Source organism: Hippopotamus amphibius, chromosome 4, assembly GCF_030028045.1.
Source record: "Hippopotamus amphibius kiboko isolate mHipAmp2 chromosome 4, mHipAmp2.hap2, whole genome shotgun sequence".
Taxonomy (NCBI): Eukaryota; Metazoa; Chordata; class Mammalia; order Artiodactyla; family Hippopotamidae; genus Hippopotamus; species Hippopotamus amphibius.
Window position 1 is genome coordinate 48,213,159 of NC_080189.1, and position 25,997 is coordinate 48,239,155.

The 25,997-nt window shown below is 41.7% G+C and overlaps 1 protein-coding gene across 1 annotated transcript in view; it reads right to left on the reverse strand.

Moving 5' to 3' along the window:
• The window catches only part of CHN2 (chimerin 2), a 293,355-nt gene extending 268,508 nt beyond the window's left edge, over positions 1 to 24,847 (reverse strand). Inside the window, exon 1 of the mRNA XM_057732666.1 lies at positions 24,308 to 24,847. Within this exon, the coding sequence (XP_057588649.1) occupies positions 24,308 to 24,356 (49 nt within the window). The 5' untranslated portion in view covers positions 24,357 to 24,847. The remainder of the gene's footprint in view (positions 1 to 24,307) is intronic.
• Between the last annotated feature and the right edge of the window lie 1,150 nt (positions 24,848 to 25,997).

Here is a 25,997-nt window from a genome sequence, read left to right on the forward strand (position 1 = left end):
CGCTCACTTATTCTGCTTCTTCATAGATGAAATAATTTTGATTTTATGATGTACATTGTAGATATTATGTGAACTCTGCATTATGTCATTTTTTTTACAGAGGGTTGAGTTTTGTTTTGCTTACCTGTTAAATTACCTGTGGATCAGCTTGATATTGTCAAGGCATGGGTGAAATCCTTCCTCCCTGGGACTTCACCCTGGCTTTCCAAAACCTCACATGAATGCTCAGAGTGTTCCTCTAGGTCTGTTCATCCTCATTAAGCCCAAACTCCAACATCTCTTTAACACCATGTGGCCTCTGAAATCTCCAGTCTTCTCTCCAGGCTTCTCTCTGCTACTTCCCACCTCTCACCCTGCACATGCCCAGCTTAGTAGTGGACCAAAGGTCCTAAAAGCATTTTTATACAGGAATTTAGGGCTCTTTCTCTCTAGCTTCCTCCTTTCTGGGACTCTGACCCTCAGTCCTTGATGCCCTCAACCTCTGACCTGTTTCTTCTTCCTAAGGAGACTGAAGTTCCCTATTTGGGTACTATTTTCCGACACCTCGGTTTGAAAAATGGTCTCATAAAAAAAGCCATTGTACATGTGGGATCTCCTAGAGGACTCCTCCACCTCTCACTCAATTATTGCCTTTTTGTACTGGTTGTTGTCCAATGCCTGAATGAGTTGTTTACATATTATCCAGTTGCTATAGCTTTTCATAACAGAAGGCTAAGTCCAATACCTGTTACACCATTATGCCCAGGACCTCAAAAGTGGAAATTCTTTCTTTAATGTTTAAGTAGAGACAGTGTCTTACTATAGATACAATTTTCTAACTTTCAAGTTTTCACTTATGTGCTCTAATATAAGTTTTTCCTAAGTCATCAAAAAAGTCTTCCCAAATTTCATTTCAGCTAGCAAAATTCCACTGTATGGATACGTTTTTCCTCACTTAACCATGGTCCTAATCACCTGTGTTTCTGATCATATTTCCTGCTCATGTATTTAAAGGCTTTTAATAAATGCTTCTTAAACTTTAAAGTACATAAAAATCATTTGGAGATCTTGTTAAAACTCAGATTCTGATTCAGTAGGTGTGAGGTGGGCCTGAGATCTTGCAGTTTTAACAAGCTTCAGGTGATGCAGGCATCAGGGACCATCCTTTGTCTGTTCAAGGCTCTACGTGACCCACCACTCTCAATGGTGGGGAAACACAGAGTGTCTCATGACCTTGACTGCACAGCAGTATCGCTCAGCCTTACCTCTAGAAGATTCTTTAGGTCTGGAATATGACCCGGGCCACTGTTTTTTCAAAAAACCATCCCTGATGAATCAGGATTAAGGACGACTGGATCAATCTCTGACAGAGCCTGTCTCATCGAAAACAATCTAAATGTCCTGTTTGTATTAATAACAATTTTAAAAAGCATATCTTAATAAGACATAACCTTTTAATACAGATAGTGTGTGATTCCACTACTCCTCATGCCTCCGGTCACTAAGCATGACTTCTACTGTCCAGTATTCATGGTTAAAACAAACTTAAGAAAAAGAAGGAACCAACTAAGAAGCTGAGAACAGAGGTGCTGCTGTGCTGCAGGGGGTCAGGGCTGTGGATAGGTGGAGGGGATCTCACAATCCCGAATAAGACTAAAATCACCCAGGGCCCTTTACAGCTTTGTCATTAATTCCCATTCCATGTTTCCCTTGAATCAACTTTTTATTTATTCTTAATATAAGATACTAGAGGGTTAAAACTATAGGCTAAGCCTAGTTTTATTAATATCTGAACTCCACCAGTCACTTTCATGTTTTAAACAAAAGTTCAATGTCTTCTAATTGCAGTGCTAGCTAATCAAGATGATAAGCCATCCAAGGTATCCTGATTAAACTGCTTTAATGCCAAGTCCTTCAAATCCAGGAAAAGACACACACCCTCTGGCACATACGCATTCATTCACATTCAGGTTAAGTTACTGCCTTCCAGCCTGCTGCCCAAGGGATGAAGCTGAGATGGCAAATTATCAGAAATGTATCTTTTATTCAGATATCCTTAGAAGCATGCATACAATCTAAAGGAAATCATTTTTTTGTGCTCCAAGCAACTAAAGGAAGAACCAGAATTAAAAACAGTAAACCCAAAGGACCTTAGGGCCTTAAAGATATCCTGTAACCTATATCCCAACTAAATATTTATGTTCAAATGAAAAGCATTGTTAGGACTCTTCGATCTTGAAGATTAATTTTCTGTTTTAATTAAAAAGAGCTGAGACATCACAACTTTCAAGACATTTTCAGCTAATAAAAGTGCCAAAATTTTTCTTTTCCCAGTGGCCCTCCGAGTCTATAAATGTTACCACTAGTCCCAATTTAAGGTATCTTTTCCATTCAAACAGAGAGATTACAGAGCACTTGAGTCGCCTCCAGATAGAGGGCTGCTGAAGTTAGTGAAAAACATGCTGAGTCTTACATAATTACTGGGTGGAAGAAAAGGCAAGGGTAGAGCAATAGGTCAGATAACTACTGTGGTCTGCTCTTTGCAAGGCACAGCCCGAGATAATATAAAAATAATTATACACACAAACCAGATTTTCCAAACTACTTATTTAGTTTTCTAGGTCAGTATAGCTGCTCAAATCCCTCTGAAAATTACGTTTTCCAGCTGACCACAAATGGTTACTTCACTTAACATTATTTCTGTAAAGTGCTGCATATACTTAGAAGCTTAAGGGACTGTGATGTTTATTCCTCACTCTCTAGAGAGTTTCTCCCCCTAATAAGTACTGTTAGCAGACTGGGGAGAAGCAACAGATCAAAAGCCGCGCTACTGTAAAAGTTTAACACCATCTTCATTATGATGTAATTAAAACTTCAGGTACATACAAATAAGTTCCAAACAACTTAAGACTGAATCCACTCGATCTTAGCATTTGCATGATAAAATAAGTATTATTTTCGTAAGTATACCCAGCTCTATGAGAACATGCTAATTTTCTCTTTGTTCCACTGTATCCTGTCCTCAATAATTTGCACCAAAAAAAAAATGTTATTTTGCCTTTTTAGAGGAAAAAAAGTTGATGCATCAATTGGTTTTTGTGATTTCCAGGCCACATCAGTGGTCTCAGAAATTTAAAGCATCCACTGTCTTAAACCAACACAGATTTGAACCAGCTCACTGAGATGTTGATTGTTAGGGTGAGGAGAGCCCCAAGAATGCCGTGAGCACAAAGAAGGGCAGGGGGCCAACATTTCAGCCAAGTGGTGCCCTAAAAGGTGATAAAGAAAGCACTCTAATTTGATAACACGTCTTATTTGAGGTTCTTCCATAAAGAGACAATAGACAGTTTTAGAAAACATGGTTCACGGGTTTCCAAATGGGCACATTTGTCCCATTAAGGAGAGCTAACGTTAGATAGTTTTTGGCAGGCTTCCAGCCTTGTCAATTATCTCAATCCTGGTGTAGTCTTTAATCCTGGTGGGATTTCCACCTACCCAAGTGTCCTCTACCAATTTCCCCAATCCTAATTGTCTTTTCCTTTCTCTTGGATATACTACAGAGTCTCCATGTCTCTGGAAATTAATCACTATTTGAGAGATTAATTGGAATTTTAAGACGATTAATTGTAATTTCCTCTTCCTCTTGCTTTTTTAATTTTGAGGGAAATCTACAAGGACTCTTTCAGCAACTAACACATCTATTTAAAAAAAATGTTCCAAGCCCCCAAAATAGCTGCTTCTCTGACATTTTGACTGTATGGCTTGTTATTCATTACACCTGGAGAATTACTTAGGCTTAGTTACAAACTTCACCTGGGGATTAAAAATAATTGGTTTACATAGTAAGATTAATTATATATAACCATTAAAATGTTAAATGATACCTTTTCCAATCTCTAAAAGAGCTCTTTCATATTCTGAATCAGTCACTTCAGGAAGAGGAGTAAATAATTTAAAATCACATGAAAAGATAGAGGCTGAAAACTTATCCCATAGGTTGTGGTCCTCTGAAAGTTTTCTTTCCTCTGGGAACTGAATCTGCCTTAAGACACAAAGACATACATATATGTCCCACATCCCGCAAAGACACACACATACACTGACACACTCTGACACACAAACACAAACCCAGACAAACAGATACAGACACACCCTGGCACACGCATAAATGCGCGCGCGTGCGCGTGCGCACACACACACAACATTACACCAGAATAAATCCTTGCCCTGGGATGACATAGCAACAAGTATTCTTAATTCCTCTTTAACCAGTAGTACACGTCTCCTGGCAGAGCATAAACATAAAATTGTAACTCAGAAGAAAAGACAGACTTGATTTGTGTGCTGGTTTTTAAAATGCTTTCTTAGCGGTAAGGAGTTACAACTACAGGCCTGCCTCCAGGCTAAACGACACCCATAATCAGGACATCCCGGAGGCCTCCCAAGACTGTGACATTTGCAGCACCAGAGACGATGAGAGACTGGGAGGGTCTCATCCAGCTAGAGCTACATATGCAGGAGAGGTAGACAGTGAAGAAAGTGGAGCCCTCCCTCCATTTCAATCTTTTGTTTGTTGTCCAGAGGCCATCCTTGAGAATTCCCATGTCAAACTTCCGGCCTCTTTAAGAGGGTACCAAAAACTCAGGAGGGGTAGCAACTTAAGGGAAGAGTTTCAAACTGCAAATATTTATAACTGATAAATGACCATAGAGGTTTTACCAAGTTCCACCAAGTCCTCATTCACTACAAAATTTTGGCTGTAAACTCCTTTGTGATGAGGTTCATCTCTCCATTCATTCAGCCATTCATCCAAAAACTGTTCTTAAGAAGCTATTCTATGCAGGCCCTCTGCTAGTAGCTGGTGACCTAAGGGTCCCCTGCCTTTACGGAGTGACAATCCACTGGGGACAAACTCTGAACAAGAAGTTACAAGGAGGCTGCTTCCCATCTCTTTGTGTTGCCAGAGCCACACACGGTGCTGGCACAAGTATGCACTCAATTTTTATGGAAAAGAGAAGAGGAAAATGTTGGGAAAAGCAAGGATGAAAAGAATAAGGCTTGGAGTATTGCCACTTCCCTTGCCAATTTTATAGATAAAATATTTGGGTAATTAATTAGGTAAATAAAGGATATTCAGCACTGGATTAGTATACATCATATACTCAAACATACAAATATTTACTTACCTCTATCTGAAATTATGACTATTACACATATTCAGAAATGACAATGTTTCCAGTAATGCTACCCATATCAAATTAGTCTCTTGTCAATAAATTGGTGGAGATTAGGGCAGCTATCACAGGAAGACAAACACCAGCTGGGGATAAGAAATAGAATAGAAGGGACAAAAAGTGCTCTGTAAGAATCGAGATCAACTTGAAGACTCCTGTCAAAGAGTCAATACTGATCCAGGAAGATTTTCATCCTGGCAGAAGTGAGGCTTCCTAGAAAAGTCAGATTTTAATGATGCTGCAACATATGGCCAAAGGAGTGATGGGCCAAAGGGCCAAGAAAGGTTACCTCAATTCTACATCTAGAAAAGGAGGTAAAAACATTACCACAAGTGTGATGGCTGCTGTATGCAGGGAACCATGTCAAGCCATTGCGCAGTACAAAGGTCATAAGACCCAAAACCTTCTCTCAAGACACTTACCATTGATTAGTCAAGAGTCACAGAAAAGAAGGTCACACTTAAAAAGAAACGAAAGTATAAAAAGAGAAGAGGATTGAAGTGACTCATTTTTGAAAGTAAGAAAGTATTTCTTTAACAGGGGCTTGGCAGCATCCAGAAATACCATCTTCAGCATCAGGAAAGCATGACCACAGCTTCATTTCACTAAAGTCACTTGTATTTTTCTCCTCAGTTGAATGAACAGAGACACTGCTGATCAGACTAAACGGGGCATTATTGCTCGTGTGTGTGTGTGTGTGTGTGTGTGTACACGTGTGAAAGATAATACTAATGTGGCATATTTTGGTAAAGAGTTCTTATCTTTTAAGATAACATCTAAAATATTTACAGATAAAATAATACCACGCCTGAACTGGTGGTGCAGTGGTTGAGAATCTGCCTGCCAATGCTGGGGACACAGGTTCGAGCCCTGTTCTGGGAAGATTCCACATGCCGCGGAACAACTAAGTCCATGTGCCACAACTATTGAGCCCGTGTGCCACAACTATTGAAACCCACACGCGTGAAGCCAGTGCTCCACAACAAGAGAAGCCACTACAATGAGGAGCCCGTGCACCACAATGAAGAGTAGCCCCGACTCGCAGCAGCTAGAGAAAGCCCGTGTGAAGCAATAAAGACCCAATGCAGCCAATAAATAAATAAATAGATAAATTTTAAAAAATAATAATAATAATACCAGGCCTGAGACCTGCTTCAAAATAATCCAAAGTATGGGGATTGAGTTTAGATGACACCAGGCCATGAGTTTATAATTGTTGAAGTTGGTTCATTATGCTTTTCTCTTTAAGCATATTTAAAATGCTCTATATAAAAAGTTATTTCCAAAGTGGAGAGGGAGTGGGGTAGGGACATATTAGGAGCATGGGATTAACAGATACACACCAGTATACACAAAATAGATAAGCAACAAGGATTTATTGTATAGGACAGGGAACGATACTCAGTACTTGTAATAACCTATAATAGAATATAATCAGAAAAAAACTGAATCGCTATGCTGTATCCCTGAAACCAACACAATATTGTAAATCAACTATACTTCTATAAAAAGAAAGTTATTTAAAATATAAATTGGTAATAAAAGCCTGCTGAATATGTAGGAAAAGATGAAACTTTTAAATCAGCATTTAATAAAATAGTGCTATTCGGTGTACGTTAAAAAATGAACGAAAGCTCCTTGAAAACTATTATTGAGTATGAATACGAGGTTTCCACATGGTGCCATGTATATCACAACCATGCCTTGAGGAGGGAAACTCAACTGTTACATCTTTGGAGTTCTAGGCCAATATATAATCTGTTTTTCAAACTGCCAGTTGCCACCTGAGAGTGAAATCAATTTGTGGGCATAGACCAGTTTTTAGATGAATGAATTAGAATGCAATAGAAAAGAAAATAGAGCACGTCACACATGAAGGGGTAAGCAAAGCTGATGGAGCTTGCTCGCACACACAGAGTGTTCATGTTTAGTCTACTCTTATATATGACAGCCAGAATGGTTCTTGGTTAAAACCCAAGTCAGATCATGTCACTCTTCTAGAACATTATAGATTATCAACGGATAATCGATCTCAGTGTAAAAGACAAAGTCCTTACAATGGCCTGCACAGCCCACCATGATCTGCCCCACCCTGCTTCTATTCAGTCCTATTTACCCCTTATTCACCCCAAACCCACTAACATTACTTCTGTTCCTGGAACATACCAGGCCCACGCCCACAAGCGGACACCTGTAACTACTGTTCCCTCTGTCCAGAATGCTCTTCCTCCAGATATCTGTATGCTGGCTCCCTCACCATCAATGTCATCTTCTCAGTAAGGCCTTCCTTGACCACACAATTTAATAATCAGACACCTCCCCCCACTCCCAGTATTTCCCATCTCCCTTCCTGCCTAATTTTTCTCCATAGAACTTATCACCTTCTAACATATTATATAAATTATAAATTATATATAATAATGATGCATATATTTCATATATATACAGATTACATATAGTTTATTTGGTTTACTATTTCTCTGTATTTAGAAACTCCGTAAGGACCAGAATTTTTGTCTGTTTTGTTCACTGAAATAATATTTCTAACACTTAGAACATGGTAAATACTCAATAAGTATACACTGAATTATGTGTGTGTGCTGAGTTGTAGTATAAAATATATTTCTTAGTGTAAGAAATTCCAAAAAGCTTGTATAATACTTCCCTGGAGCACACTTGGGATACCTCTGGGCTTACTTAGAGTAAGGACTGAACAGTGAGTGCAGGGCAGGCACCCAGTAGTTCTTCATATCTTACAGACTGGGTGCCAGGAGCAAATGGGGCGAATGATAACTGCTATGTGAAGTGTGTGTGTGTGGTGGCCGGTGGCGGGGGGGGGGGGGGGGGTTCCCTTGGGCATACCACCAAAGCACTGTAAACTGGCAAGAGGAAATCCGCAGAGTCACAAAATCATAAAATTTTCAAGACCCTCAGAAATGATCTGGTCCCACCTAATAATTCAACAGATGAGCATCAAAAAGTTACAAAATGAAAATGTAATTGGCCCCAGGCCATATGAAAAGCAAATGCCAAGATAGAACTAGCATAGACCTGGGTCACATGACTTCTTGTCCGATGATCTTTACATACTCTGGCCTGCCATAAAAATGAAAAACAGGAATCTGCTCTCCAAAAGCCTTCTGCCTGTTCTCTTTTCTTTAGAAATAACCTAAGATTCTTTCTCCAGGTAGGTGTCAGTCATCTATTCCACTCAAGCCTTCACAATTTGCAGGGATCTCTGTTTTAAAAACAAAGAGCTGCTAATGATCACTATTTCTCATAAATCAAAGCTTTAAAAATTCCTCACCATAGCAACCAGGAGTGGTTGAATCATCGACTATTATTCCCTGAATTTCTAATAAAACAACTTCAACTTACACCAGGCTCAGGGGTGTTAAAGTCAGTCGAGAATCAAAACCTTCAACCCTCGCTGTCCTACTTTTCATTAGAGCTGAAGAATCTACCAATTTTGTAATGAATGGTTCATAACCATAAAACAAAATGTCTCAACCATAAAGCACTAACAAGTGAAAACAACACACTGGTAAAAACTGTCAGTCACCTGGACTTGGAAGGGAAGGAGATACATTTTTTAGTCAGGGAGTGAATATTATCACAGAATGAATAGGTTCACTAATCGTTTGGTTCTCAACTAGACGATAAGAAGTCCTTTGACTGGAGGAGGCCAGGTTTCTTAGAACTCTCAGTACTTCTAGGTGGCCATAGAGATTTCAAGGGCTGAGGACATTCTTGACATACCTGTGGCAGACACTTTCGGTTGGTTCCTCCACCTTCCTTCACAGAACCCTGATCCATTCCGGTGTCCTCGCTTTTCCAGAAGAGCGTGGTCCCATCCTCTTTATAGGAAGGGGGAATCATGACTGGACTGCATGCACCATGAGAGTCCTCTTCTTGCTAGTGATTGGCTCGCATGTGAGCATGGGACAAAACTCTGACCAATGAGGCAAGGGGAAGTCTGCTGGGCCGGGAAATGCTTTTGAGACAGGTGTTCTTAATTTCCACCAAGTCAGGAGGAAAATATTACCCCTTTTTCTAAACGTGATGCCAGGGACCGTCGTTGTCATCTTGACACCAAAAGGAGAGCACAGCTGAGGCCAAAGCACATCCACCAAGAGGGAGACCCCACGGAACTGCAGAGAAGCAGACAGAGTGGAGTGCCACAGTGTATGGTATCCCTACCTCCCACCTCTTTGGGGGTTTTCTGCAAAGCATCCTAGCCCATGCAATAATCACGCCCTGGAACGTTCTAGTCAGGAAGTTATGAGGTGTGAATGCGTTAGGCATGGTAGTGTCAGCACGAGAAAAATTACATGCACAGCATGTCCCCAGGACAGTGTGTCTCTTGTTAGGGAAAGCTTGGCCTGTGATATTAGCAAGTAAGAGGACCAAGGTATAAAATCCACACCTGGAGTGAGACGTAAGGGCAGCTGCAGAGGCCAGCACAAGGCACGACAGCTTGCCCACGTTGTCGTAGGGGACCCAGGGCAGCCAGATTTCCCGAGGGGGAACCCAGAACAACAAATCCACGGTAGCCCATACCCACTTCCTCCTCTGGGTGCTGAGAAAATACTGCAAAGGGGACCTTAAGGAGAGAACTAAGGAACAACTTTAAGTACTTGCTTTGCCTTCACACTCCCATGAATGGGTATTTATGTGGGTTTTGTGCGGGTACCCATCTTAGTTCTCCCATGGGGAGAAAGAAAGAGGACAGGCCATGAACAGGTTGAAGGGGAGACTGCCATCCTATAAACTCATACAAGGCTTTGAATAGTGAAGCCTGCCCTTGAATGTGGCCACCCGGGGACTCTGTTCCCCGAAGATGCCAGTCTCTATCTCCATAAGCTCCCCACCAGAGCCAGGTCCTCCTCCAACTGCTGGGAAGTCTATCTTGCTCTAGGAGCCTCTAAACTTGTGGGGAAAGGAGGATTTCTACAACAACCTGATACTCAAAACCAACAAGTCTTTTTAAAATGCTTATTTATTGGATTCGTTGTAGTGAACTATCTGTGGTTCCAGGAAATTTCATATTTGTAATATTTATATTTTAGATCTGATCTGATTAAACACATTTCTTTTTTTGCTTGTTCAGGGTGAAAGTAAGCACTATCAGAACATCTAAGACAGCTGTACCTGTGTAATATTTTAGTCTTTCTAACAAAGTATTTACAGGACAATACTGTGATCTGACATGATCAAAGGGTGTCAGCTCTTTGATTAGAAACAACAAAGGAGCCAGCAGATGATACCCTTGGAAATGTTTGCACATGTATCCATCTAGTGGGGCCTGGGAGGGAGGAAGAGTGGCCTCACTGCACTGATAACACTCAGTAACACCACGTACACAGTGGGAAACTTGGTTCCCCAGATGACCTACGTTCCACTTGGAGGGCATACGTGTTGTGCCCAGGGCTTGAAAAGCTGCATAAAAATCTAATTAACTAGTCATGAGAAATGCATTAATTGCTTTGTCCAACATCAGCAGAGACCTGCTGCTGTCCCTCATTTTTCAGCCAGAGGAGGGAGGACACTGGCCTTTCGAGGACACTGGGGAAGGAGGCATCTGCCTAGTGCAGGCAGAGCTGATCCTGCAAACCAGCCACAGAGAATATGTTTCTGTGGCACCTTTTCAGGAGATTGGAGGCTAGCAGCAGAAAATGATGACTGTGCAAACAAAAATGGGAAAAGGAGGGGTACTTCCATGTGTTGATCAAGACATCAGTGAATATGGAGTGAACGCCTCCTATCTGATTACAAGCATCCTACCCAGAAAGGACTTGATCTTTGACTTTTTTATGGTCTTTTCACCCTCTCATGCCTATTCTATTAATTCTTTGGCCTCTTCTAAATAACGGGTTTATTGAGATATAATTCACATATACCCTACAATTCACCTCTTTAAAAGTGTACAATTCGATGACTTTTAGTGTAATCACACACAGGTGCAACCATTATTACAATTAATTTTAGAACAATTTCATCACCCCCAAAAGAAACTCATACCCATTAGTAGTCACTCTGGTTTCCCTCCAAACCTACCAGTAGGAGGAAATAACTCATCAACTTTCTGTCTCTATGATTTGCCTACTCCGGACATTTCATGTAACTGGAATCATACAATATGTGGTCTTTTGTAGCTGGCTTCTTTCACTTAGCATAATGTTTTCAAGGTTCATCCTTGGTGTAGCCTGTATATTTTATCCTTTAAAAAAATTTCTTTGTAGCTCTTCCTGTTGAACTCTAGCTTTACTACTTATGGTCCTTGAGTGTTCATTAATCACTCCTGAAAAGTGCTTGTGAACTACAAGTCGAGTTTAAAAAGAAGCCCTGGTTCAGAAAGGTCTATGTAATTTTGCCAGGAGACTCCTATTGCAACTAAATGCAAATAATCTATATTATCAGTTTAAAAAACACTAATTTTCTAAAAATCATTAAAGTCATGCAGCGAATGTGAAACAGTCATGGAGTTTATATCACTTACAGACTGATGTACATACAAGAGATAAAAGAGGGACTATAGTGGCATTCCTTTGATAGACTTGGGATACTGACATATTCATTTACTCAACAACTAGTTATTGAGTGCCCACTGCATGCCAGATACAGTTTTAGGCACTGGGGATTGACTGAACAAAACAGACAAAAAATATCCACCATCATAGAGCATGTATTTTAGTGATATGTGATAAAATCATTTAAAAAAAGAAAACCAAGGGAATAATAAGCAGAAAACTCAAAGTAATGATTACTTTGGAGGGAGGGAATGAAAAAAGATGGAGGAGGTAAGGGAGAAGGGAGAAGAGTACCCAGGAAGATGCAAGGGAAACAAAATATTCCAAGGTTGAGTGGTAGCTTTTCTTATGAGAGTTACGTTACTGTGCTTTGTAACTTGCATGTCTGTTACAGATATTTATTTGCATATATTGATTATTACATCAAATTTGATTTACAGAAGAGCCACTCCTCTGGATCGGAAAGTATCAACAGCGATTTGCCTTTGGATGAGACATTTGTCCAGACTAATTTAAAATGTTTATGGGAACATGAGTGCACAGTGGAGTCTAACACTGAGTGGAGAAATTCTAAACTGGTGGGATTACACGTCAAAGTTTTGAAAGGCTGTTGAAGAAAAGCAAGATAATATATTTAGAAGAGATTTTTCCAGTTATGCTAGACGATCATGAACGCTGGATGATCACTTATCACCAGAGAAAGGAACCTACGGAGCATCTATTAGAATGGGAACTTCATGAGACCACAGATTTTAATGTTTTGTTCACAAATTTTCAATTTTCAAGTTTCTTTCATAGACATATTTCCATTTGAGTCTCACAACGAGTATTATTAGCCCATTTTATGGATGAGAAAATGGAAATTCAGAGGGGGCCAATTTAACACAGCCATTGGTGCCAGTGTTTGGGCCAGATCCCCAACTTCACAGCATGTGATATATGACACATCATCCTTGAAGTCCAGGGTTCAAATGAGCCCACGTTTATTTACAAAACCCAAGAATGGACGTTAGAGATAAGTTTCAGAGAGTTACATTTAAAGCAATGAAAAGAAATACGAGTCCACTCTGGGGGCAGAAAATGGATGGAACTCATTACTCTAAGAAGTACAAGCTAAAACTACATATGCTCTCAGAAACATGTTCACATGAATTCCTGAATGACAGATTTACACTCAGCTATTTATGAAAAATAAGATATCTGCAGGGCATCTCTTCCCTGAACGACTGCTGTGCATTTTTACAAAATACCCCTTAGTGTTATTCCCGGGGTTAGAATATAGAATCAAGTAAGTACTGTGGCAATTATTATGTTCTTGAGACAAATTACATTGCCTAGTTCCAAATCATGTCTTCTGTTCATAATTCCCTAGGATTTGCTGTGATTATGGTCCTAATCTGAATCTGATATTATTTCAAGAGAGTTGACAAAGTCCCTGTCAATTGCTTTTTTCCTCTGAGGAAGAACTCACATTTGATCAGATAAAAAAAAAAAAAAAAAAAAAAAGCACGTGGGTTAGTTTGGTTACTTAAAACAAGCATAGGGCTCTCACGTGGACAAAGTTCAACCTTCAGGCATATTAACATCTCATAGGAAAAAAAACCGCTGTGCCCAGGTCACTGACAGTACCTTCAACCCTAGATGTTGATCATGAGGGAGATAACCAGAGGACACCTGGCTTGAACTAACAAGACCCTCGACGAGAACCTAACAGCTCACAGCACTTCCTGAAGCAGACATCATAATGCTCTCTTTGCATGTAAAAGTCACCAAAATAATACTCTTTATCCAATAAACGTGGTTTTATGGTCTCACTGTCTGCAGGGACAAACACTGTAGAACAAAATGGCTACTTTTTCTGTAATAAAATGAATTTGAATGAGCAACTTAAATCAATATTAGGCAGCCAAATTATGTGTATTAATATCTACACATCATTAGCAAAAGCCCAAGTGAATTTTTTCATTACCAAAAGTAATGCTAGGCTTGACTTCTCATTTCCCTAGATATTAACATATATTTGGTTGGCAATAACTTCTGTTTGAAACCCAATCCGCTTCTGCTTTCTGTGTATACATATATATGCAAACACACACATGCAGACGTATATCATGCATGTGTGTATGTGTATACACATATGCATACTCAAGGCAAGAAGCTTCAGGTCAAGAGAAAATGTGTTCCTTGTTCTCTCAGCTTCTCTTTCCAACTTCATAGCATTATCGCACTGTAGGCTTTCTTTGGGAAGAGGGGTTTACATAAAACTCACAAGTAAATATGTAAAGTCTAGAATTACAGTGAAGCAAAAGCCCAAAATAAACAAAAAACAAAGCACAAAACCTATACAAACAAGAATCTGATGAAAATCCCTTCCTGTCCCTCTGCATAGTCTTTAATTGCAAAATCACTATACAGACCCAGAGAAATGAAGGACGTCTCTCAATGTCTGAGACTAATCTAAAATAGGGACTTACAAATCAGGGCTGACCTGGACCTCAGCGGGAGGGCGGCAAGGGGTAAGTTTTTGGCTTGGAAAGTGGACAGGATGGCAACTGTGAGAGCCACTGAGCAGTCAATCAGCAGGTTTTGTATGGTAGATTCTGTGATAAAGGCTAGAACATTCTCACTGGAGTTGTCCAGACCAGTGCTGTCTGGACAACTCCAGACAAATATAATGTGAGCCACATATGTAATTTTAAATATTCTGGCAGCTACATTAAACATTTTAAAATAAACAGGTGGAATTAAATTTTTTAATATATTTTCTTTAACCTAATATCCAAACAATGTTATCATTTCAACATATAATCAATACAACAAAGTTATTCATGAGACATTTTACATTCTTTTGTTTTGTACTAAGTCTTCAATTGTGGTGTGTATTTTACCTTGCAGCACATCTCAGACTAGCCACATTTTAAGGACTAAATAGCCCAAGTGGCTACCATATTGGACAGTGCAGGTCTAGGTCTTAAGAATCAGACCCTTACAGGTCAGTGCTGCAGCCCTCACACTCCAGTAGATGCTGCAGAAGATTTACCCCCAAAACCATGCTCCTGCTTCCTGCTTACTTGCTGTCCCCAAATTGATCTTTCTCGGGTTTATTCCCTGGAAGCAAAATTATTTAAGAGAAAGCACTTTACATTGTTAGAGTGGCATTATGTGAAATAACTAGGAACGGCTAGGTTTCCTTTCCTTGAAGAAGATAGTGCTCAGCCAGGACTGAGGGTACAGGGGACAATGATAGGGCATGATGAAACCTAGGTACTGGGCCTCTGAAAAGAACTACATAAGGTTATCACCCAAGTGATTCTGTGATTCACACTGTCTGAAATTTGTGATCTGAGTTACGTCAATAAAGAATAAGCATGCATGGGGGGAATGAATTGGGAGATTGCGATACCAAATTGTACACTCTGAATATATGCTGTTTATTGTCTGTTAACTGTATCTCAATAAAAATTCCTAAAAAAAAAAAAAAGAATAAGCATGTATGCCACAGGCTTCTGGCTAGTATGGTTTCTGAGTCCAGTGGCCTCAATAGCCAACTCTTTCTTGTCAGTTGTTTGACCCTTTAAAGATACCCTCCACCTTTCCATTTTTTTGTTGCACTTGAAGATGGTAACAGAAGTTCAAGGAGAAGGGCAGCTTCCTTTTCGTAGGAACTGTCATGTTCCTGTATCTTATTTGCATGCATTTCCCTTCAATTAAATGTGCTGAAAATTCCAAAAGCTAACTTATTTTCCATAAATCAGTGCATTTTCTTTGCCCCGTATGTGGGCCTTTTGCAGAAGCGAAATACTTCTAGGCGAATGGTTTGCTGATGGCCAAGTTGGTAGAAAACCTCTTTTAAATAGCATAGCTTAGATATGCCACTAGCAACCTCGGTCCACACATTCACAATTTTCCTATGTTCTTTATGATTTGGAGGAAGAAATACAATTATAAGATCCAAACTTCTTCTGGATACGGGCATTTTTTCCTATTTGAGGGTGAAATTACAACTCACTGTGGGTTTATTTAAAAAAAAGAAATGGAATTGCCGTTAAAGAAACTACAGATCATTTTTAAAAAACCTTGAATCAAACTTCAGGACTAGCAGAGTTTATAAACATTTTAATTACTCTTCCCAACATCATATTGCAGCTCTCATTCCACAGTTTGCCTCAAAGTTATGAAAAAAATTACTTTAAAAAAGCCAATGTGCAAAATTAGTAAAATACAACCCAAGCAGCACAAGGAGCAAACACAAGAATGGGAGAACATTTTATCAAATTTTCTATCCTTAGCTAATTAATTTTGTATTAGTAAGGTTCCTGTCTTAGAACTACAGATCCTGTCTACCAGTGTTGTCCAATAGATTCTTCCACAGAATAGTAGAAATGTTCCATTCCTGTGTGATCTAATATGGTAGCCACTAGCCACACGTACTATTGAGCACTTGAAATGTGCCTAGGACCACTGGGGAACTGAATTTTTAAATTTAAATTTAAATAGCTACATGTGGCTAGTGGTTACCATATTCGACAGCATAGCTATATATAATCAGCGCAGACATCAGGTCACTTAAGTCTCTGTCTCTGTTGGCACAACAGCCTTGAGTTTTAAGGCCCATTTAAAATATAAAGCACTTTATGACTTTTTTGAAAATATTAAATAATTAAATAGAACAGCCAGTATGAAGCCAGACAGAAAAAACATTTGCAAGAAATTCTCTAAGGATGATGCTACACTTTAGGATGAGCCAGGAAGGAGGATGGAGAATGAATGTTCTGGAAATGTGGGTCCCAAAGTACAGTTCAGTTCTAGCCCTACCACCAACTAGCTGAGTGGCACTGGGAAGTTACTGGAGTTCCTTAGACCCTGATTCTCTCGTGTATATAATGCCAGGATCTTCTAAACAATCTCCAAGGTCCAAACCTACAGTGAAATGTCAAGTCAATCCAGGTCGAGGGTAAAAAAAAAACAATTCTCCAGTAGAAATTGTTGCGTGTGGTCTACCGGAACTCCTTCTATAATTTCAGTTCCTTTATCTTTTCGTTTAAGATGTCGGTTAAGAGATATTCTGTTGCCTGAGGACTCAGAATCTGGGAGTTTTCATGAGACAGATAACAGGACTTGATATGCTCACACAAAATGGAATGCTTTTGAGATGCCAGTGAACAAAATCAACTGAATGCTAAGTAGTACTTTTCCTTTTTTGCCTCATTTTTTCTTTCATTGAGAAAATTTTCAAACCTTTAGAAAAGTTGTAAGAATAGTACAATGAACACCTACAAACCCGTCACTTTGCAAGACTATTCTCAAGTATAGCTACTCACAAGTCCAATTTCTTAGGTGTTCTCTGCAGAGTAATGGCTTGGTAATGCCTCCCAGTTCCTATCGCTTGCGAGAATAAGCTTTGGTCAGACCAAGGTGAAGGTCTGGATAACTACTGAGGGCAACAAAATAAAGCACAAGTATATACCTATATCGTCTCTGTCAACAATGAGCATGGATTTCAGCCTTAAACTCTAATGTCAGCAATTTTGTAAACAGAGATAGAAACAAACCAACCCCTTATGTTTCAAGAGGTAAAAGCATGCTCTTTGAAATTAGGAATACTTTGCCCCAATCCTATTACCTCAAATCCAAGTCCTGTGTTCTCTCTGAACCTATTTCTTTGTTTGCAAAACAGGATACAATGTCTACCTCAGAGAAATATTGAGAAAATTATGTGAGATAATGTAAACAGAACAATGTGTAGCAGCCATTCAGAAGTGTTAGTTGCTTTGAGAGTTTACTAAGCATTTTCCCAAATAGTACTTCAGCAATGACAACCATGTGGGATATAGTCACTATTTCTGGTTTACAGCCAAGAGAACTGAGGCTCAGAGACGTGAAGGGAGAGAGGGAAGAGAGAGAACTGGCCTCTAATAAGCAGGCATGATGGCCAGGTCTGCAGAGGGGATGCTTCTATCACCTCTGTCAATGCTGGCCTCAACTCCAGGAAACAGGCTGTCACAACTGCAGTTTGCAGCAAGGCATTTAAGGCTCCAGAGAGGCTAACTTCACTGAAGGCCACCTAGCTAGCTAGTTGGTTTGGTTAAGTATCTGGTTAAAGTGCCTATGTTAAGGGTTTAAGAGCCTTGGTAAAGGGTTCAAGGGCCTTGGTTAATGGTTTAAGGGTCCTGGTTAAGGGCTTAAGGGGTCTGACTGAAGATTTAACGGCCTTGGTTAAGGGTGTAGGTGCCCTGGCTAAGGGTTTAAATGTCCTGGTTACATGTTTAAATTGTCCAGAATCTTCTGATTCCACATTAGATTCCTATGACATCTAATGAAGACACATTTCAGAACGTGGGATCTCTCCCCAGCTCAAGGAAGCAGGCTGTTTCTCCAGATCTAGTTGATTCTGCCAGGCAACTGGTATGCAGCCTCTCTCCGTGGCAAAGTGCTCTCCTCCACAGGCCCACCAAGGCAAGGTGTGACTGGCGGCTTACATAGTGGGTGGGCGATACCTCAATTCCAGGAATCTGATCAATGTCCCCTTTGACCTGAGGTGATGATGACATTTTAAATAAGGTTACTAATTGAACACCTTTCTCAGAGAATGTTTATGGAAATTCAGACATCAGATAATTGAAAACAACACTTTAAACTGAGGAGGTGATATTGTGAATGGGCTGAAGTTGGGAGACCTTGACAGGCCAAACTGTTGAAGCAAGGCCATGCTGTCATCAGACCATACTGTAAAGACTATACTTGAAGATTGGCCCCACAAAGGTGTTCAATTAGTAATAAATGAGGGAAGAAGCAGGTTATTTGCACAAGCGACTGGTGGATGGCTCTCCCCTGGTGCACATACGCCATCTTCAGCCTCAGAACGAAGTGGCCCACACAGGTCCCTTGGCAAAGCAGACTGCATGGGGGTCCAGCACATTCCTAACTGGGTTTTCCTCTAGCCATGGAGACTTTAAACAAACCTCTGCTTTCGTTAGTAACTTTGAAACACATGAGTGTGTTCTGTCACACCCACCAGCCTGCACTAGAGACAGAGTCGTCCACCTTGACCCTCCAACCAGAATCCACGTGAGAAACAGAAGAGCGGCTTCCTTTCCCACTCAGCAAGTGGAAGGAGAAGCAGCAAGGAGGATTTAGAAACTATTAACAGTAAAGTAGACCAAAGGCAGAGTTTCTGAAAATATCTCTAAATAGAAATCAGACCAACATAATAACCGATGAGAAAAACAAAAGGGAGGAAGGAAGGAATGAAAGCAGGCTCTTCATTCTGAGAAATCAATGACATATTTCAGGAGCCATGAAATGTGAATACATTCATAAAAGATAAATCATGGGTGAGTGATAGCTGGGTGCTATTAACCTTATGTCTATCAGTAGATTCTTTTATCTTTCTCTGTATCTAACTATCTTGGCAGGAATCTTGATCTTCTGGCAGAAAGTTCTTTCCCAAACCATACCAAAATGACACTGTACAGGTACAGGTTTTCCAATCCCAATATCGGTTATTTTCACCACTGTGTGAAAACAGGAGACCCTGCAGAGCAACAGACGCCCTCAGCAGGACTGACACTGGGGCCAAGCCCCACGTGGCAGCGCAAAGAACATATTGTCCTGTTAAAACCCCACACAGACTGGCCTCAGAAAATACCTGGTGTTTGCATCCCCCAAAAGTTGAACAAATGACAGGTCATTCAAAACTCTTCATGGGGTTAGTGGGATGGGGGGGTGGGGGGGATCTGGCTTTTTAGCAAAAGTACACAAATCAGTAGGTCCTTGTCAAATGCTGCAAACAAGCTGTCATGCTTAAGAAGAGTCTCCTTTCCTCAGATTTTATGTCACTGGATTCATCTCAGGTACCACAAAGTACAGTGAAAATCTAATAAGTTAAAATAAGCTGTGGAAAGGTCACCAGAAAAACAGTATAAAACAATATTCTTCAACTGAGTGAATGATTTATCTCAGGGGATTAAATTTTAGCTTTGTGACTTTATAAAATTTACAATGTTTTTGAAATTGCAATTTTTTTGTGTGCACAATTTAAAATAAACGTGATCAAATCTTCCTGCCAGTCTAGGTGATTGAAATTAAGTTACCAGCAGTTATCACTAAAACAAAGGTAAAGATATTTTGCTTGCACATAGTTGAATATTTCTGAAGTCCGGAGGTCCAGAAGACTTCTCAGCGTGAGTGTCTGTTTCAACAAAAATACCCTGTTTTGTAGTATTAGATCCATGGAGTTTCTAATTACACGTATATAAGTCTTGGCAGCATTATTATAGTTCAGTTTTGCCTTCTGCATCTAGGAATGTGAAAGATTAGTATATGCCACTGGTTGTGACTTGCCAGTAACGAGCAATGAGAATTCCTATTTATCTTTTCTAGGATCAACACCAGTTTGACAGCGAAAATGGCATTATTTACCTGGCCCACATTACTATTGTATAGAATCTGGAAAAATACATCCCTCAATCCATTCAGGAATGTTCTTTTCCCAATTAAGGTTTCGATGACTCTGTACATAACACTGACTTTCACCTTCTATTTTCATTTTAATTTCAAAAGTCCCTGTCGATTTCATTTCTATAATCCAGTGTGCTTATGTTCTCAAAATCTTAACAACTTCTTATCCCAGGAGTCCCATTAATATTTAATTTTTTACCTTGTTCAGGTACTGGAAAACATCTCACAGCTTCTTTATCTATTACTTTACTGGAGTTGATTTTTTTCCTTTACTCTGTGAAATTATCCATTTGGTAATCACATGACTAAAATGCAAAAGCTTATTTCAATTATAAAAGCAAATCTAACTCACGATTATTAAGAAAAGTATTTTGCAAATCAACCATTGTTTATTTCAGAATATAATCAAGTACCACAGACCAGATTAAAAGCTTAAGGATAGGGATTCCCCCCTTCTCCCCCTCCCCCCCCAATTTAAAACAACAAAGGTAATCAAACCTTCCTGCCAATCTAGGTGATTGTGAAATTTAATTACCAGCAGTTATCATTAAAATAAAGGCAAAGCAATTTCTTTTACACATAATTGAATATTCCAGAAGCAAATTTCTAAAGAGTTCTCAGAAAATGTATTTAAAAATTAATTTTAAACTGATTATTTCATCTGTTGTGTCTCAGCTGGTAATGGAGTATAAATGAGATGCTTGGGTAATGTGGTCCAACAATAGCAGGTAAGAACATATTCTCAGGAAAATCAGATAAATTTGAGTTGAACACTGAGTAAATTATTACATTTTTACTCTTTGCACAAATCCATCCAAACTTAAACCTCCCACAGCTATTCCTCTAAGAGAGGTTTAACCCATAGTATTCTACTTGAGTTCACCTCTCCACATCCTGGATACTACAAAATCAACTGTTCCTTTCTCAGTGCTCAATTGCCCAAATACATCCTAAGGTATTGGAGAGCTGTGCCGTTAAACCCACGCTACCTGAACAGAAAGAAAGACTCCTGTATCAGCAGCAGCAGTGAGTGATTTGGCAGCTCTGTGAATGAGACTCTGATGGGCCTATAAGCATAACTGTCCAGCGGAGAGGAACCACCAAGAAAACGGATCAATAGACCGAAGAAGGAAGTTGAAGAAATTAGGCTATGAACTTCCCTATTTCCAGGCCTTTGCCCAAGATCTTCCCTCTTCCTGAAATGCCTTTTCTGTTCTCTGTTTTCTGAAAATATCCCACTCATCCTTCAAGGCCCAACTCATATGTCACCCCTACTGACCCCATCACTCTCTTCCCTGCACTCTCCTCCCCACAATTCTTTTTATCAAAATGGAATACCGATTGCTATTTGCTTGTCCATCTCCGCTGGTGAATGAGGAGGGAAAAGATCTTAATTCATCTTTCTATTCCAAACACTTGGGATTATGCCTGAAACTTGAAAGAAACTTAATAAATGCTTGTTTAATGGAGCTCAAACCTCAAGACCAAATGTAACGTGCAATGTGAGAGGCAGGTTTGACGTGTGTTGGACTTATTTCTGTACCTGCAGTCTGCCAGTGAGAGCTTTCTTTTCCATTCCTCCAAGGAACAAACTTTTTTTTCACACCAAGCACTTATTAAGTGCCACACCTTGTGCTAAATGCTCTGTACACATTATCTCATTTAATTCCCACGACATTCTTATGAAATAGTTCCTATTATTAGCACTAGTCTCATTTATAAATGAGGAAATTGAGGCTTGGAGAAGGTAAATAACTCACCCCGAGTTACCCACTGGTGGAGCCAAACTCAAGGACAATAATCCCAGAACTTCAGAGCTAAAAGGAATCCTAAAATTATCTTCCTCACTTAACCTCCTTACTGCCTGACACAGAGTAGGCCCTCCAAAACGGTGTTTCATAGTTGATGGAGTGCCCTAATTTCTCAGACTCTGACCTTTGCCTGAGAGAACCCAGCTGTCCCTGCCCAACACCTCTCACAGGTGTGAACTGCTTGTGTCATCTGAATTATTCATGATCCGCACGATGGGTAAGAGTGTTTAAAAAGAGATCTCCGGTTCTCATATTTTTCAAGACAAAGTGCCTGATTAGTTGGTGAATTAGCCAATATACGCTCACAGCCCAGGGTTGATTCATACCTAATAATATTTCCCTGCCCACTTTTTTGAGTTTCAGCTTTCGTGTAATTTCCCAGTTTCCATTAGGATTTCAAACAGTGGTAACTAAAGCAGAAAAGCGAACCATCACAAGCATCTCTATTCTATCTTCAAAGCAATTAACATCATCTAAAGCTTATACTGTGCTGCTTCAAACCCATGTAGTCTTCTTAAGGCTGAGCTGGGTTTTTCAATAAGGTTCCTTAAGCTTAAGGAGATCTTTCATCAAGATCTGAAAATTCAGATGCCACGGCACTTGTAATTTATACCATCGGCAAATCATGTGATAACACTGCCTTATTGTTCTTTATTCTTTCTCCTTTCCCTTTGTCACCTCTCCGCAACCAGTTCATTTTCTTGTGGGCCATTTTCGGAGAGGGAAAACCATATGCTAATCATAAGCCAACATCTCTGTATTTTAAATTCAATGTTAGTCAACCAAAATGAATTGAAAAACAGCAGCAGTGGTTTGGGGGTACTAAAAATAAGCAGTAGCATTTGCTGAGCTCTCAGAATTCAAACCACAGGCGGTCAACTTGTTGCTGCTCTTAATAAGATATGACTGTTCTGCCCCATTGGCTGCTGCCACCAGAAACTTCAACTACATCGTACACATAACAACACTGTGCTTTTCATTAGTTGCCAGTAATCAAGAAAGGAAGTGCTAAAACCTGCCCAAAAAGATAATAGATGGCTTTCAAGTGATTACCTTGTTCCACTTTACAATTGCACCTTAGTCAAACCACCTTGCATTTATGACTTCATTAGTCACACATCTAGAGCTAGGGTTCCTTAATGCCTGGCTTGCTGTCCAATGCGTCCAACAAAGTGTTTCTTCCTTTGAGTTTAATTTTTGGGTAATAATTTAAAACACACACAATAGGAATTAATACAATATTGATATATCGAGCATTTCCATTAGGACTTCAAGACCTTCTTGACCCCTGAATACTGTAAACTACACTAAATGTCTTATCAGCTATCCCTTCAGGGTTTGTCATTAAAGTTTTCAATGACCAGCGCGGTAGAAGAATTCTACCTAATGCATCATCCTGATTAGAAATCTGTCATACTCAGAATCCAGTGGGTCTGCTTCTATTGATTCCTACTCCTTCAGATTCATTAGCAATTTTTTCTCTTCAATTAGACCCGCTGTTCAACCATAGAAAAGCTGAAAGAAGCCTTTCCTTTGCTCGGCCGCTCTTGAAAAAAAAAAATGTATGCCTGAAAAGTAAAATTACAGAACGTATTTCAAGAAATCACAGAAGAAAATCTCTCTCTCTCTCTCTCTCTCTCTCTCTCACACACACACACACACACACACACACACACACTGACACACTTGAAACCGACCAAATTGTGGGAGGCTGGGCTCGACCTCCCGTCCCCTAACTCGCTTCAATCAGAATCAGAAGAGTCCCTTATTACCTCTCTCTCAAACCCACACCCCAAGCCTGTGTCTCCACGGAGCTAATTTCTGAAACAAACAAAGAAAATCAAGTCTGCGAGGAGCGAGGGTGTGCTCCCCCCTGCCTTGAATTTGGACACCCAGCGGAGTGGGCAGCGCACCGCCGGCGGGTCAGGGCGCCCAGCGTTACCCTAACCTTCCCCGCCCCGGCAGCCCAGCTTCCAGCGGCGCCAGAAAGTACGAGCCCGCCCTGCTCGGTTCGCTTCTCGCCTGCTGCTCCCCAAACCCCCGGAACCCCCGCGTCTGCACACGAAGGGCGCCCCCGCTCTCCCACCTCTGCGCTGTCAGACTCCAGGCGCAGGGGTGCTGTGGGCGCTGAGGGTGCTGGCCGGCCAAACAAGTGTCCCACCGGCCGCCCGCCCTCACTCGGGGAGAGCGGGCAAGGCGGCCACAGGTAGGCTCTCTCCATCCCAGAGTGCGGGACGAGGGCAGGGGGCGAGAGACCCAGCGGGGCAGCCGCGCCCGACGGGCTGAAACTCACCGGAGGACACCGAGGAGCCGGACAGGCTGGAGTTGCTGGACGCTGCCATCTCCGCGCGCCCCGCGCGTCGCTGCTCGCTCAGCCGCGGTGCGGACGCCGCCGCCGCTGCCCCGGCCCGGACGCTCGCAGCCTCCGCGGCCCCCAGCCCATGGCAAAGTCCTGGGGACGCGCAGAAAGCACCAGCCTCCGGACTCTGCCTGCACTTCCTGCTCCGCCAGATGACGCGCTGCTGCCGCCGCTATTTATTTGTGGTTTCCGTCCCTCTCGGCGCCTTCGCACGCTTCTCTCCGGGTGTCGGGGGTAGGTGGCAGCGGAGGGAGGCCGAGGGGCGGCCGGAGCGGACGAGTCGTGCCTCCAGCCGGGCCCCAGCTGCGGTCCTCGCTCCCCAGCGCGCGGCTGAGACCAGGGCGCCCGGGCGGCCCCGAGCCGCCCCGCCAGCTCCCCGCACCCTCCCCCGGGCTCCCGTCTCCCCGGCGGCACTTCAAGCTGCCCGGGCAAAGCCAGCGGGAGACAGACAGACAGAGCGACCTCCCCCTTCTCCCTCCGCCCCAACTCCGCTCGCGCGCACACAAAGGAAGGAGAAGAGACGCGGGAGCTCTGGGGCTGGTTCAGCTGCCGCGGGCTTGACAGCTCTAGCGACGGGGGCTGGAAGGGGAGGCTGTGGACCGCAGGGCGGGGGGACACTGGCCCGGGGATCCGGACCCTGAGGCCGGGGGAGCCGCCGGAGGGCGCGGGGCGAGCGTGGCTGCGGTGCGCAGCGCTGCTCCAAGGATTTGAGGGCTACCGGGAGTGGGGCGTAGCGGGAAGGTGGTGGGGCTCGCGGCGCCCGGCCAAACTAAGGAGCAGCGAGACACCCGGGCTGGGATCCAGAGGGCGAAGGCGGGGCCGCTAAGGACACGATGCTAGGCAGAAGAGGGCCTGGGATGCCAGAGTGGCTGTGGAGCGGTCCCTCCACTCCGCTCTAAATTGTCCTTTGTTGCTCTGGAGCTGAGGATCCCTGCCCTGCAAGTAGGTGCGTTTCCTAAAATATGCTCAAAACACCCCTAAGCCAATCTGGCTGCACTTAAGTACCCCCAGCCACGGACAGTGCCCGACGGGTCCACTGGGCTTTTGAGATGGACCTTCAAAGAAATAGAGACATTCCAGATATGTCATCAGGCCCACACAAAGCCGGGTGTCAAAGAGAAAGAGGTTCTCAGGCTGCGTCTTGCGAACGATCCTCACAAAGACTTAAGACTTGGCCGCAGGTCCAATGGTGCCCTTTCCAGATAAAGAACTGCTTAGGTGTGTGAGAGAAGAGACGGGCACAAGGTGTGTACCTTACCCCTGTATTTAAACCTAAATTAATTTCACCAGGAGGAAATATCATGCAGATTTTTTTTTAAGTCTATTTCACGCTCCCAGCAGGGTAATTGGTTCTTTCATTCCTGAAGTCACAGAAAACTGTGAAATTTGAGCAGAAATTGTTAGATCAAAGGAAAAAGCAAACATTAAAGGAATGAAAGTACTCTCATTATGTAGCAAAGTGGAAAGTGTTCACATTGGGGTAGTTCAATTTTTTAAAACATGGTTAAAAGGACATAGTCAATTTAAAAATTATCAGGAGTGACACAGGAACAGCGGCCAGTCCTAGGGCGTCCACCTCAACCAAGCACCTAACACACAGTGAATAATAAATGCTAAATAATCA